General features: G+C 36.7%; 1 protein-coding gene across 10 annotated transcripts in view; it reads left to right on the forward strand.

Annotated features, from left to right (window-relative positions):
- The window catches only part of UTRN (utrophin), a 501,139-nt gene that overhangs the window by 333,546 nt on the left and 151,905 nt on the right, over positions 1-15,688 (forward strand). For all 10 annotated transcript variants that reach the window (XM_057739402.1, XM_057739404.1, XM_057739406.1 and 7 more), the window contains one exon: positions 11,756-11,928. In XM_057739402.1, coding sequence (XP_057595385.1) covers positions 11,756-11,928 — 173 coding nt within the window. The remainder of the gene's footprint in view (positions 1-11,755; positions 11,929-15,688) is intronic.

Below are 15,688 nucleotides of genomic sequence, written 5' to 3' on the forward strand. Positions count from 1 at the left end.
GCTGATGTCAGTGTTTTTTTTCTGGATACAAACTACATGGATTAATTTTATTTATAAATTTCTGGGTAATCAATTTACCACACTTGTTTTTGAAATTAATAGTGTCTATGTATAATTCTGAATCAGGCACTTTGAGGTGAAACACATTCTGCTAGAAATCTCCTAAAGCCAACTTGCCTCTGGAGACATGTTGGTTTTTATGAATAAATGATGAAAATATTTATGAAAGCTTGTTAAGTTTTGTATAGATTCGCATATGTAAAACATATGCTATTTCAATACTGATGTGAATAACTTGGGAGTGACATGGAAAGAAAAATGGTTTGCAAATCCAAAAAATAATAACTGCATTGTTTACTATTCCCTGACAGCATTTTGTTTCTTTCTGTTGTTAATGAAATCACTTTCTCTCTGTGGTTGAATGAATACTAACAATTTTGATATTTAAGTAATTCAAATAGCCTTTTAAGAGATACACATTCTAATTTCATGGTTATTTTTTTCCTTTGCTCTATGCCCTGATGCAAAAACAAAAAACTTAGTTATATTAAGATTAGTATCATTCCATTTGTGAGACTGTCACTTTTAAGAACATTACATATTTATGCTGAAATTCTGCACACAACTAGAGAAATATGTTTCATATGAACATATCTGTCATACTTTTATTGGTATACCAAATAGCTATGTAAAGCAAAAACAAAATCACATTTTTGCCTTGGAAAGATGTCCATAATAGCAGTGCAAAGAACACATCATTTGGATTCAACTTTTTCCTTGAAAGCACTTAAACTCTTAAAATTTTGTAAAAGATAGTTTCTCTCAGTGCCAGTAATAATTTAACATCAAAATGGAGGACACGTTTAAAAATAACTGGTTATTACTCACATTTTGAGTAGTTTCACTTATTAAGTTTTATTTCAGAAACAAGTAGATTCCCAACATGAAAACAGTCAATGAGATTAAAAAAAAACAACTTTCCTTCGAAAGGATTTTCCCCATCCACTTTACTGTTAAAATCTTTTTGGAAGTAATACAATTGACCACACATATTTTGTTTGATGATTTGTATTGTTCTGTGCACCCAGCCCCTTGTGTTTTCTTGGGTGAGCTCCAAACTGGAATATGGACCCTGTGATCATTTAGGACCGAGACAATTTGAGAGATCCCGTACTGCAGTTTGGGGGGGGAAGACCTCCAGGAAGTGGGAGTGAGCTTCACTTCAAACTGTGTGTGAGGGGTGGTGGAAGGGAGGATGCTGATTAAAATAATAAACAACTGCTGGAAAGAGATGTGGCTTACCACACTCTTGTCATTGCGGCGAGGGGAGCTGCCAGAGCTGATGAGGCTGCCCTCCCTGCCGCAAATTCTGCAAAGGGGACCGTGGGACCTGCTGCTTAAACTTTTCTCCAGGTGGATAGAACGACTTTTTAAATAACTTAGTTCTGTTGCACTGACATAGCATCCCTTAGGCACAGCCTGACTTAGGGAAATGGATTGAAACTAGCTTGGTGGTTACCATAGCAGCGCAGGCTGCCAGTGTCTGGGAGAGTGCAAGCCGGTGGCCTCTTGTCCCCTGTTTGGGTGTTTCTTCAGACAGGAGTGCCCTCCTTGCTGTTCGAACTCTACATAAGTCATGCTTTTTGAAAACTGGCTCCTTACTCAGGATTTTTTTTTTTTTTCTTTTTCTTCTTGAAACCAGTCTGAATGGAGGAAGTTGGTAATACTTGGCTCTTTATTTATTTTTTTTTCCTTCTTCTTCTTTTTTTTTTTTTGGCCTTCTCTCATGCAAGTTTCCAGGATATAGCTTCTTTTTTGCTGTATGTAATTGAGACCAAACTCTAAGCTTGGGGCCCAGGAGAGAACAGTTGTGGGCTGCAGGTCATTAGTGAGGTGAACAGAAGGGAATCCTGGGCTTCCCAGAGAAAAAGGAGACATGCCAGCCTCGTGAAATGCAGCTACCAGAGAACAGACCAGCAGGTCTATTCCTTGCGAACTCCGAAGCCCATGCAGTCCCGGACTCGCAGTGGGGTGGCTAAAATGTCCCAGCGCAGGCAGCTGCTGCTCATGGACCGTAGCTCAAGGGCAAGGCTTGTAAAGGATTTTACAAAGGATTTTAAAGTATAGCCAAAAAAGATACCGTTTTTAGACGTTAAACACTGTTGTCTGAAGGAAGTTTGCCGGAAAGATGTAGGCTTCAAGGGCTGCTGGACGATGATTGGTCTGAACTTCAACTTACGGGAATTGCTGACAAAATTTGAAAAGGTATGCAGAAAGCAGACTTCATGAATGTACTTTTTTCTTTCTTCCTTTCCCTTCCTTTTCTTTTCTTTTTTTCACTCTGCATTTAGATGGCAGATATTCTATTGATTCTGATTATTTAATATAATTTCTAAGGCATATTTGATTTGATATCCTAAGTTTTTTCTTTTTCAACTAAAGATCAAGTTAGCAATCTTTCTTTTGGTCAGGAGGAAAGATGCCTGATGCCTGTCAGTTTTAGAATTTCACATCAGAAGAGATCCTTTGTACTCTAGTCGGCTGGTAATTTAATTGAAAGTTATTTTGGAAAAAAACAAACAAACAAACAAACAGCAACAACACTGGATTTTCGTGCCAAAGTCTGACTTCATCAGGCATGGGTTCTGTTTTCCATGCCCCTCAGGTTTATCTCCCTGCAGCAGCTGAGCACTGACTTTTCCAGCCTCCTTTCTGAAGATTCAATTCTGAGAGCTGGGAGTGGATGCCTCACAGTGACGATGGCATCGCTGACCTCAGAGTTTTCCTTTTCCTTTCTGATTGTGTCTTTCTTAAATGTGGAGTGCTTGCGTGCACTGTGGAGCTTTAATGCGTGGATCATTATTTTTGCATTTAGTTCTTTTTTCCATAGGAAAGTTCTTGGCACACTCTAGGATTGAGCCTAGCCTGCCAAATGCTACCTTACATTTACAGTTAAACAAAACAGAAAACCCCAACGTGCTGCTCCTGCCTTCCTTAGCCTTTGGATGCCAAACACCTATCTTCTTTCAACTTCCCAGCTGCAAAGAAAAGGAAAGGGGCGAAGTACTCTCTGTGCATAAAGCACTTACTTATCGGTTGTTAAAGATGTACTCAGTGGCTTTCACCACGAATACCCTATGGTTCATTGCAAGTACAAATATAAGCAAGACTGTATTGAGTCATTTACAGAATAATGGGCTTTTTCTTACAAAACCACAATTGCCCGAGGAAAGAGGCGTAAAACCATGTCATTTAAAAAGTTTGAAAGCTTTTCCAAAACAATTGCAGTCATTGCTTGCCTCCTGATGGTAGAAGCAGTGCAGTGGGAAGAGGATGGAGAAAGGAGAATTCAGCTTCTCCTGGTTGAATCCTCCCTCCTTCCCGGTTCTCTCCCCACACCCCAACTGTCTTAGTGAGGATTCTAACACAAGGCTCACTTTGACCTCTCCCTTTGATATGTTATTAAGCACCTACATTCCTGAGGGTAAAGGATGGTTCCTGGTCAACTTGCTCACCATTTAGAAGGGGTGGAGGAGGTTAGAGAAACTTTCTTTATGGCAGCTGGTAACAGCAGGTGACAAACTTTATGACCATAAAGAGGTCTGTTAGCTTGATTTGTATAGATTTGTCTGTTTCTTCCTAAAATGGTATAGGGCATACGTTACATGAATAATTCATTACTTAGACCCCCTGAGAGGCAGTAATTGTGGGCAATCGCTGGACTTTTGTATTGTAATTGCTGCTATTAGTCTTGAAAACCTAGGTCAGAGAGGTTAGTAACCTGCCTCAGCCTTTTGGCCATTTTATTGACAAAGTGACAAGTTCTGGTCATGTTAGTTTGTTTCCTCCTTTAACTCCTAAACCTTAGTGTCTGCATATTCCTTATTTTTATTATAGTAGTTAAATTGACAGTAAAAGAAGCCTACGGGCTTAGTCCTGTCAAAGGCTTGATTTGGGAATTTTTTTTTTTTATTTTGAGACCAAGAGCAAATTCAAAGAAACAATCTTGCTGCCATTCACAGTCTGAAGTTCTCCATACGTGTTTATTTTTGTGTTAGACACCTTTATAAAAGTCCCTGTGAAAGTTAATCTCTTTGCCATATTTCGTTTGTAGGAAGTTGTCATATATGAATGTATTTTTCTCCAACTCAAGTCTTTTTTAAAAAAAATCCCTTGTGTATTTTCACAAAACCTGTCTCATATATTTAGCCTATGCTACATTGAGTCATTGCCAGGAAAACTGTATTATGGAAAGGTACCACTACCTCACACCTCTCAAATACAACTAGCTTCTCCCAACTCTGAAAGCAAAAATGTCATTTCTAGGGAAAGACCAAGGCGTACTGCTCTAACACAAAAGCCACATGATACCTTCAGAAGCTGAGTTACAGTCTTCCCATAGTCCCTTTATTCTTATTCTTTATTCCTTAGTCTATCTCTTCCTCAGTATTAGTGATCTGCTTCTAGGGAGAATACTAACCTTGGTGATTTAACACTTATCATCAGTAATTGTAGTAGTTCAGGCTGATGTTTAAGTTCCCAGAGCAAAAAGATGTTTTGCTGGATTCCTGAAGCCATTTCAGGCTTTAAGAAAACTAGAGTCCAAGGTTGGGATCGTCGTGGGTCTTCCAGTGATGTTAATCTGAAAAGTGGAAGGCTGGTCAAATAGCTGCAATTTCCAGATGACAGCAGACCTTCAGCATAACTTCAAGACAGCAGTTTGTTTGTGAGGTAAATTGAAAGGGGGTATCGAGTTTATATTTTTGAATTTCAAAGAAATCTAGTGGTTTGTAACTTATATTGGGCATCTGTTCATACATAGATGTTTGGCATGTGGTTGGGATCTGTAATTTAGTTATCTAGTCCCAAAATGTGTGATGCCAGAATTGTGGTTTTCCAGCATAGGCAGGATGGGCAAATTACACTTGGTACTCAGAGTTCCTGGAGAGCCAGGGGGCAGGAAGCATTATCTACTGTTTTCTTCAAGGTGACAGCTCACTAAGGATCAGGAAGCCCCAGTTGAAAGGAACCACACGTTCCCCAGAGTGGTCTTAAAGAGGAGACTGAAACAGGAACTTCTCACCAGGGGAGAATGACCTTACGGCAAGGAGTGCCAACCAGCAAGCAGGTCCTAATCACCCAAGCAGGTGATGATGGGGGAGCGGTTGTGACCAGGGTGACTGTACAGAGTGCAGACTCACAGCTGACTTGACACAGAAAGCTGATCCACCAAAGCACCTTTCTGAAATCCAGCCTATGAGTTGGTTTTATTGCCACCTTGATTTTAATGAATTAATTTTCTCCTTGAAAAAGTACTTCATAAAGGAAGTATCTGATGGACTCTGTGGTTGTTAATATATTGTCATACTTGAGCCATCTGCACTGTGTACTGTCTGTTCCATTTATTTAGTAGCCATAGAAGATTGAATAATGGACAATTTTAGCTTAGTGACATTTTGAGTGACTGTTGCTTGTTATTAACTTATACAGTTCTGCCACTAGATGATTAATGATAATGGTAGTTCTCTAAGGGGGTGTGTGTGTGTGTGTGTGTGTGTGAGAGAGAGAGTCTGAGTAGTACCACCCTCTTGGTGAATCCTTTGGGAAAGATGCTTCCCATAGTGACAACACAGAGAGAAACCACTCGATGCTAAATTTCCTTTATGATATTGACCTCCTTTAGGGTGCCCAATATTTAAAATTATAATTTGAAGCTATATTTTGCTGCTCAATTTGCAATATCTAATTTTTAAAAATTTTATCTTGAAAAGACACAGTACTTCCAATTTCAAGGTCTACTCTTTCTTTACGAACTGCATACTATGTACCAGACGTTGAGCTGGGTTCAAGGATGGGCTGGATAACAGGGTCGACCTCCTCTCTTTGAGCTTACAGCCTAGGTGGAGAATACAGACCTTAAACACGTCTGTACTCTGTAAGCCTGTGATTGAGCAAAAGGAGGGAGCTGTAAGAGTAAGAGCTAGACATAATCTAATCTGAGTGCTGTGAAGTTTCTCCTGAAGAAATAACAGTTAAGCTGGGACTTAAAATGACTTTAAAATTGAGGAAGGAACTGAGTGGGCTGATATGTGGGGAATGTGTATTGGGGAAGAAATGGAGAGCTTTCTGGGCGATAGTAACTGCTTTTTTCACAGGTCAGGAGTTGAAGAGTTGGCTGCCTCAGGACTGTAGTTTAAAACACTTAAAATACAAAAACCTTTGAGTTTTCAAACTTGTTCAGTTTCACTTAGACAATCTGATTTTGGGAATTAAGGTGGGGCAAGAGTTTGACGACTTGAAAACATTTGTTAATAACTGTTCTTAAACTCATGTTCATGTACAAATCAAACCTGCTTATATAAAGTGCACCTCAGAAGGAAAGCCACTGTGTTTTAACCCACTACGATGTTAGTGTGTTTTAGTAACAATTGGTATAGAGTCAAGGATTTGGATTTTTTGTCATGAAAAATATTTTTCTTAATAGCAGTGTTTGCTGAGTTGGAATTTAAAATGTAGTTTGTTTCTTGATTTTCTATCCTTTCAAGCTGGCTTGTTTAGATTATCTTGAAAGTGCAGTTAATTGTAAATTTGTTCCACTTACTGATTTAACTTTTTTCCTACTCTACTGTCTAACATATATTTATAATCACAGATAATGGGAAAAGAACATTACTGTCATTGATTTCTTACTTTTTAAATGCTTCTGTAGGCCAGGTGATACCACTTTCTTTTGTCTGTTAAAATGTGATTCCATAATTGTTAAGAGTGGCTAAAATTTATGAGATTAGTTGTTGAAAGAAAGTCTAATTTATAAATAATTAATTGAATAATTTGTTGAAAACAGCAAATTAATTGTAATAATTAATTGGCTAATTAATTGCAATTACTCACTATCCCAGAAGTCTCACAAACTGTCTCAAAGCAGGTTTACATAGCACGTAACAACCTTTGAGGATGTTATTTATTCGTTTTTTGTGTGTTTGTTTGAAGTAATACTGTACCTGACTATTTTTTTATTATCCCTCATTTTCAAAACTTGAAACTCTGGCAGTGATCCTGCTGAGCTCTTGACACCAATCGTAAACTGTCTCTGAATTCCGGTCTTACTTTTTCTCTTTTTTAAGCTCTTTATTGGAATGTAATTGCTTTACACTCTTGTACCAGCTTTTGAGGTACACCAAAGGAACAGTGGATTTCCTTTCCCCTAATGGTTAACTTTGTTGATTTAGCCTGAGCCTTGGGATATAGTTGGGAAGTTGTTGCTAACCTCACTTCTTTACCTTCAGAACAGGGCTCAGAACTCCAGAGAAAACACTGCTATGGCCGTGTAGGGTTAGGTAAATATGCCATGCAGAAATAAACCAAAATTATGTTAACAAGACCCAAAGAGGATGAATCTATCCTAATAGCAACTTAGTTGTTGAAGACTTCCTAGTGGTACTGTTCTAAATCTGTTTCTTATCAAAAGGTTCGAACAGTTCTATTTATTGTAACCTAAGGACATATCTTTGTTTACATAGTTACAGACACTACTTGATTATAGAACATTATAAAGAAATAAAATGTATGTGATTTACATTATAAAATGTTTGCATATAATATCTCTATGGGTTATAACATTAAAGAAATGTCCGGTTAGGGCAAAACTGGTATTAAAATATCAATTATTAAATAAGTAAATAAATGTTTTCCTTTATTTGTGCAGTTTATTTTGACCTGGGTGGTGGGTGTTTCATACAAAAAGACTAATTGTTGATCAGTGAACCTCTGTAAGCTATCTCCTGCAAGGTTCTTCCGAAAGTGTGCCTCTTACGCTTTTGATAGTATTTTACTTAGAGAAAAATATGTGGTCCCTTTATTCTAACCCCTAGCTTTTCTTAACCTGCTACATTATGCTTACGTTGTTTGAAGGTACACTGCAAGCCTTTCAAGGGAATTCTTAAAGTACTTCTTCTGTTCTGTTTTCAAATGTTTAACTGCTTGAATACCTTGCTGTGGTCCCTCTGTGCACATGACTGGCTTATGCTAAATGCTTGGAAGAGCATTGCTTTGTGCTTCTAGATGGGTTACATTGCCGTAACTATTATCAATAAGCATTTTGTGCTTTAACATTTATTTAATGGTCAGAAAGTCTATCAGGTGACAGAGGTAAGCATTAGTAGAGCAAGTCTCCCAGCTGTGCAGTGAGAGTCAATCCTCTTTCATACAACTTTAATTTGTTTTAGCATTTGATGTTACATCAGGGTCATGATCTGACAGCCCCGCATACTGGCATCTTGATTTTAAAACCAGTGCATCATTACACAGGGATTTATGGAGGAGCATGATTCATTAACTGCGTGTAATTCTAAATTTCCAGCGAAAAGCTTAGGCAAGGCTTTGCAGTGCAGGCTTCTAAATACTTTTAGGTTCTCCATGTTAAATTTTTTAAATGAAGAGATTAAACAAAATGATTACCACATTTCCTTCTAATTATTTGCCTGATTTTTCTTGGCATTACAGAGGCTAATATGACAGTCAATCAAGATGAACTTATTCACACATTCATTTATGCATTTTTACATCCATCTGTCTTTCTGTCTGTGTGTCTATGTATCTTTGTATCTATGTATCTATGCATCTGTCTGTCTATATCTATCATCTGTCTACCTATCTATATCTATCATCTATCTATCTATCTATCTATCTATCTATCTATCTATCTATCTATCATCTTTCTGCATCTATTTTTCATTAGGCTTACTCTGTGTAACAGAGACTCTGAAGGATACAGAAGAGATATTAAGATGATTTTCTGTCTTTAGAAACTCTTGATGTATTTGGCCAAATAAATATGTCACCAAATGTTAAATTAAAAAAATAACATCTGCTGATTTCCTTTTCTTTGATCATTTTCTGGTTGTTGATTTTCTTCCTTCTTTTTGTTGAGGCTCATATATGGAAGGGTTTCCACATATTGAAACTTACATTCCAACATGAGTATGTGATCACTGGTGGTGCTCTTAACCAAAGCTTTATAGAAATATTATAATCATTGACTGGGCCAGTGATGCAGTTCTGTTTTACTCCATTTGTCATTGTGGCTGGATTGGAAAAGGCAGCACCTGATCTGATGTGAAGAGCCAAATTTGCTTCATGCTTTTGGGATCCAAATTTCCTCATGTTGTGGAATGCTCTTGTGAAACTTAGAAGACAATTTATGAATCTTAATGTGTTCTTTCTATGTCTCTTGAATATGAAAAGAAGCAAATAGGTCAGGCTGCTTCAGGGGGTTGTGGTTTGAAGTTACCTTGTGATTTTAGGTGTGGTCCTCTGATAATGACATTTAGGAACCTGCACAGGAAATTAGAGGCCAGATTCTCCTCGGCAATACAGAGCAAACAGAGGCCTTGCTTATTCACTCTGTCACTGAACCTCTTGAGAAAGATGGCTAGAATACATATTTACAGCCCAAGTTTAAAATTTGGCTTTTAAGGTATCTCTTTGGCTGTCTTAAAATACATTTTGGAACACAAAAATAGAACAGTTCTATTCTAAAGAATAGGACTGTGTAATTCAGGCGATGTCATCAAAAAATCTTTCAGCAGAACTTTCTTTTTCTTTTTCTTTTTTACTGAGAATTTCTATTTGAAACATCCCAAATTGTGATTATAACCAGATTTCATTTACATGCATAATGTTGCCCAGGCTGAGAACCTTGAGTCAGTATCTGGCTCTGTTCCCCTGCTTTCCCATCAGTGACTGGGATGGAGGTGCTAGTAAAATGCAGAAGAGTCAACAGTGTTAGAGTTTTTGTTCAGTGGTTAACCTTAATTCTGGGTGTACTCAGATTACACTTTGCAGGAAGAGCCGATTTGGTTTTGTCATTAGATAACACAGAGACCAATGGGCTTGCAAATCTGGAGCATCTATTTTGCAGAAGCTGTCCATCAAACTTTGTGCACACCTCTCCCACCTCTCAAATATGACCCTATTAATGTCATGTTAGATGTCACAGATCTTCCCAGAAGTTATAATACAACAGTTCTGCCCCTTCACCTCCTGTGACACCTTTTTACCATGCTGACTGGAGTAGTGAGGTGCAAAAGGCTTTTGCATGTGTCCTGGTTTGTGTAGGTCTGCAGATGATTGAAGATCACTTCAGTCCTGGCTACTAAGCCTTGGTTCTTAATAGAATACATGGGTTGCTTATCAGGATTGAGTTCTGAATTAATAATAGCATTCTGAGTATTCTAAGAATTTCCATTTAAATTTTTACTATGCTCATTTAGAATTGGAGAAACTTAAGAAGAATGACACTTATAAAGGAAAATTGAAGATAAGTGTAATAAAATTATAGTGTTTAAGAGTTTGCTCTTCTTTTACTAATTCTAGTTCATTACCAGAAATACAATTTTTATTTCTGCAGTATGTTGCCTTAATATTCCTTACCAATTAATGTCACGGAGACTCACCCCACACCTTCATGACCCCTTCTGGTGTCTGTTTTTCCATTTGTAAGTTCACAGTTGTTGGATGGTAGTGGCTGTCACACAAAAATTAGCTACAGATACCATTTTTCAAGAAGAAAAGGTGATTGACAAAATAATACAGAAAATTTTGCTGACAACCTTGTAACAGAAGAGTACTAAACAATCAGTAAGACCCTCTGTATTTTAAAGTTTAAATTTGTCATATTTATTTAATCACAAAAAGAAACCCTGTTTTTTGCAGGAACTTCAAAACTCAGAGAAGTGTAAAGAAGAAAACTAAAATCACCTTTAATCCTCTTATACAGAATTGCAATATTTTGACTTATTTCTTACAGTCTTCTAATGTATATGCATGCAATGATTTACAAATACACACGCTAATTTAAACACCTACTTTAAAAGTTGATACCACAATATATAGTTTCGTATCCTCCATTTTAAAACCTAATAGTATATTAGCCTCAGTATATTACGGTATTTTTTACTTTTTTACTTTAAAAAAAATCAATGTGGTAAATATGTTTATACATAAATCTTCCTAGTATAGATAATTTCAACAGTTTTAAGGCTTTTGATACAAATTGCCAAAATGCTTCTTCAAAGTCTGAACCAATTTTTATTATTAATTTATAATAATTCTTATTTTACTTAAAGTATACTCAAGTTAACTTTATAAAAGTGAATAAAATATTTTCCTTTTTAATAGGGGAAATATTTTGTCATTATTTTTTATTTCTTCATGAAGATAAATATTTTTATGAAAATGCTTTTTTAAATTTTAGAAATAAATTTTATTAGGTTGAAAGGATGAACTATTAGTAAGTTTGTCTAAGTGTAAAAAAATTTTTTTAATTATGTAATATCTTAGTGACATCTGTAAAACTTCATATTTTGAGGGAAGTTTTGTCTGTGTGGAAGGGGAAGAAAGAATTTGTTTGCATATTAAGCAAAGTTGAATGATTTGGCAACCACAACGGTACAGAATTTCAAAAATTTCTCATTGAATCTGAGCATTTAACTAGCTGATACATGAAATTTAGATTATAATATTGATGCATTCTGTTTTTAAGAATGGGGGGAATCAGTCTTAAAGATTTAAAGACTGTTATTTTCAATGTAGAAATTGTGAAAACAAATTTGTTAGCATTTAAGGTAAAATTAGCTATTTTGCTTTTTAAAAACTCATCTGTTATATAAAAAAGTAAAGCTCTGTATAGAAATCCCAAGTAATGTTGACACTAATACCTAATATTTGCATTATCTCTTTGCCTTTTTCTGTTCAGGACATCCAGGCAGAAATTGATGCCCACAATGACATATTTAAAAGCATTGATGGAAACAGGCAGAAGATGGTAAAAGCTTTGGGAAATTCTGAAGAGGCTACTATGCTTCAGCATCGACTGGATGATATGAACCAAAGATGGAACGACTTAAAAGCAAAATCTGCCAGCATCAGGTCAGTGTTGTCAGTATCAAAACAAAAATAATGGGGGGAAGAATTTTCATGACTTTTGCATATCAGGAAGAGAACAGGAAGCCTTACCAGCATGCTACTTCTTCAGAAACAGTTAAGATTTAAATGCAAAAACTATTTTTTAAAAGTTACAGTTTTAGCTCCATTTATGTCCAGTGCCCTCTGTCAGCTGTTCGTGACTATGCACAAATTTGCATATTATATTTTAAACCTAATAATACTAATGATGTTACCAGTACCTGCCAGTTGTTGAGTGTTTACCTTGACCATGGCCATCTCTGTGTTAGGACCTTTACAGACATTACTATATTTAGTATTCAGAAAATCCTAGTGAAGTGAATAGTAAGATCCTTTCTTGCAGGAGGTAACAGAGGCTTAGTGAATATAAATACCTTGACAAGTTTTTGAGCTAACAAGTGCCACACCAGGATTTGAATCTAGATCTTTTTGACTCTCGGCAATGAATGTGTTTTGTTTCATCATGCGATTTGTATGTCCAATTTGAAGAGGTACTTTTAGAAATTAAATATCACTTATGGAAAACTGATGATTCATGTCTCCATTTGGAGAAAGTAAAATTAAATAAGGATGAATTTGAGGACCAGAATGTTGACTTAGAAAGGACCTTGAAAAAAGACCTATCGTGACAACTGTTACTGTTATGGGGAGTTAAGAACATTTCAGAATTATGTTTACTAGATGGTGGATAATACCTAACTGGATGTGCGTTTAGTGGAAACTGAGAACATATTATTGAGCAAAGGTCCAAAAGAGGAATGTTGGTAGAAAGACCTGAATCTTGCACTTCGGTCAGATTCTTAAGTTTTAAAGTTCAGAAACTGTACGATGTATTGAAAAATGTACAACCTTAAACCAAATGATCTTGAATTTGACTCCTAGTTTACTGTTTACTTATGGATCTTCGGCAAGTCACTTAGTTACTCTGAGCCTTGCTTTTCTCATTTACAAAATCAAAATGTAAATATTTAACCTACATGATTGCTATGAAGATTGAGTAGGATAATCTGATAGTTCCTTAATCTATGTAAGGACTGTCTAATGTAGCATCTGGTTTATTTTTTCTTACATAAAGTGGCTCAGTGGATCTGGTTCCGCTGGTTTCTGCATTTCATAGACTACTTCAGGGAGAGCAGAAATCTTTCAGTGATTATTTATTGTGAATGAATTTTTTTAAAAAATTTATTTCTGAAGAAATATCCTGAAGGTTTTTATTCTTCTGGGGCTCATAAAGGGAGTTTTGTACTTCTTTTTACACTTAAAGAAGGAGGTAATGTAGCATGACTGTGGAAGCATCTGTATAAAGATCCTGTTGGACATTATCAACCAACTACTCTTTTTCAGTAAGAGAGGAAAATTAGGGAGTATTGTACAGTGAGAGAATATACTTATGCTTGCTTAAAATTGAATTTTCAACTGTCCAGATCCCATTGGGTTTCACCTTTCTGTTCTACATAAATATCAATAAAAAGATTTAAACTGTTAATATAGTGAAAAATATTCACTGAGGTTCTAGAAAAACCAACTAGTCTAACAAGCTAAAATCCACAGGGCTGACCCTGGTGAAGGTTGTACACATGGTGCTGGAATTTTGAGAGTCTGGAGGACGAGTTCTTCCGGAAGGAGAGTTTAATAAAAATAAAAAAATCTTTGACCTTTCATGACCTTTATTGCCTAAGCCTGTCAAGTCACTTTTTTTTTTTTCTAACCTGGAAAGAAAGGACTCATAAACTGTAATTGGATTATTATGTAATAAATAATGTTATTTTTAGCAGATGGGAAAATAAGCTTTTGCCAATGGACTTCTGCATCAAGACAAATTATACATTCCAGTAAAATGTGTTAGTAATGTGATAATGAAGTAAAATAATTTTTAGCCTTATTACCCATCTCTGGAGATTCAAGCATTTAATTAGGACTTACTTCTAAGTTTAAGGCATTATGAATCATAAATAAGATCTGGCCCCTCCCCCTAGGGGGTTCAGAGCTCTGTTCAGGCTAAGATGGGTCCAGAGGAGGAAGTGGTTAGTTTTACTTCAGATGATCATCAAAGGCTTCATAAAAGAGACGATTACTAAGCTGAGCTTTGAAAATGTATAGTTTTCTCCAGATGGACTGGTTGAGGACTGGAGAAAGACATCTAAGCAGGAGGCTGGAAATAACACTGTGTTTTCATGGAACAGTTGAGAAGTTCAGTCTGACTGAGAATAGAATTTGCTGAGGATGTAGAGGGGAAAGATTGTGATTGGAGAAAAAGGTGAAGAGAGAGATAAGACACAAATCATGGAACACCTGTGTGCACCATACTTCATTCCACTGCTAATGAAATTTGAAAATTTTTAGGTGGCATAATTAGATTTAAGCTTTGGAAAGATCCCTCCCACACAACTATGGAGAGTGCATTATTAGGTGAGCAAAGTTCTAAAGACAAGGAGAGCTGTTAAGAGACCCTTTCAGATAAATACCCAAGAGTGGAACTGCTGGATTGTATGGTAGTTGTGTTTTTAATTTTTTAAATTAATTAATTAGTTTATTTATTTATTGGCTGTGTTGGGTCTTCGTTGTTGTGCAAGGGCTTTCTCTAGGTGCGAGAGCGGGGCTACTCTTCATTGTGGTGTGCAGGCTTCTCATTGCAGTGGCTTCTCTTGTGGAGTATGGGTTCTAGGCACGCGTGCCCACAGGCTTCAGTAGTTGTGGCAGGCAAGTTCAATAGTTGTGGCTCGAGGGCTGTAGAGCACAGGCTCAATAGTGGTGGTGTACCGGCTTAGTTGCTTCTCGACTTGTGGGATCTTCCCAGACCAGGGCTTGAACCTGTGTCTCCTGCATTGGCAGGTGGATTCTTAACCACTGTGCCACCAGGGAAGCCCTATTTTTAATTTTTTGGAGTACCATTATACTCTTTTCCATAGCGGCTGCACCTATTTACATTCCCACCAGCAGTATACAAGGGTTCCCTTTTCTCCATGTCCTCACCAACACTTATTATTTCTTGTCTTTTTTTTTTTTTTTTATGGCGCACGGGCTTAGTTGCTCCGTGGCATGTGGAATCTTCCCAGAGCAGGGCTCGAACCCATGTCTCCTGCCTTGGCAGGCGGATTCTTTACCACTGCGTCACCTAGGAAGTCCCTATTTCTTGTCTTTTTGACTATAGCTATTCTGACAGGTGCAAAGTGATATCTCATTTGATTTGCATTTTCCTGATGATCAGTGATGTTGAGCATATTTTCATGTGCCTGTTGGACATCTGTATGTCATCTTTGGAAAAATGCCTATTCCGATTCTCTGCCCATTTTTAAATAGGATTGTGTGTTTTTCTATTGAGTTTATGAGTTCTTTACATAGTTTAGGTATTAACCCCTTATGGGACACATCATTGGCAAATATCTTCTCCCCTTCAGTAGATTACCTTTTCATTTTGTGGATGGTTTCCTTCTCTGTGCAAAAATTTTTTAGTGTGATTAGATCCCATTCATTTATTTTTGCTTTTGTTGCTTTTGCCTAAGGAGACAAAACTAAAAAAAAAAAAAAATTGTTGCTAAGACTAACAAAGAGTGTACTGCATAGATGTTTTCTTCCAGGAGTTTTATGATTTCAGGTCTTACATTTAAGTCTTTAGTCTATTTTACATTTATTTTTGTATACAATGTGAGAAAATGGTTTAGTTTCATTTTTTTCACATATAGCTGTCCAGTTTTCCCAACACTACTTATTGAAGAGACTGTCT

This window comes from Hippopotamus amphibius, chromosome 6, assembly GCF_030028045.1.
Source record: "Hippopotamus amphibius kiboko isolate mHipAmp2 chromosome 6, mHipAmp2.hap2, whole genome shotgun sequence".
Taxonomy (NCBI): Eukaryota; Metazoa; Chordata; class Mammalia; order Artiodactyla; family Hippopotamidae; genus Hippopotamus; species Hippopotamus amphibius.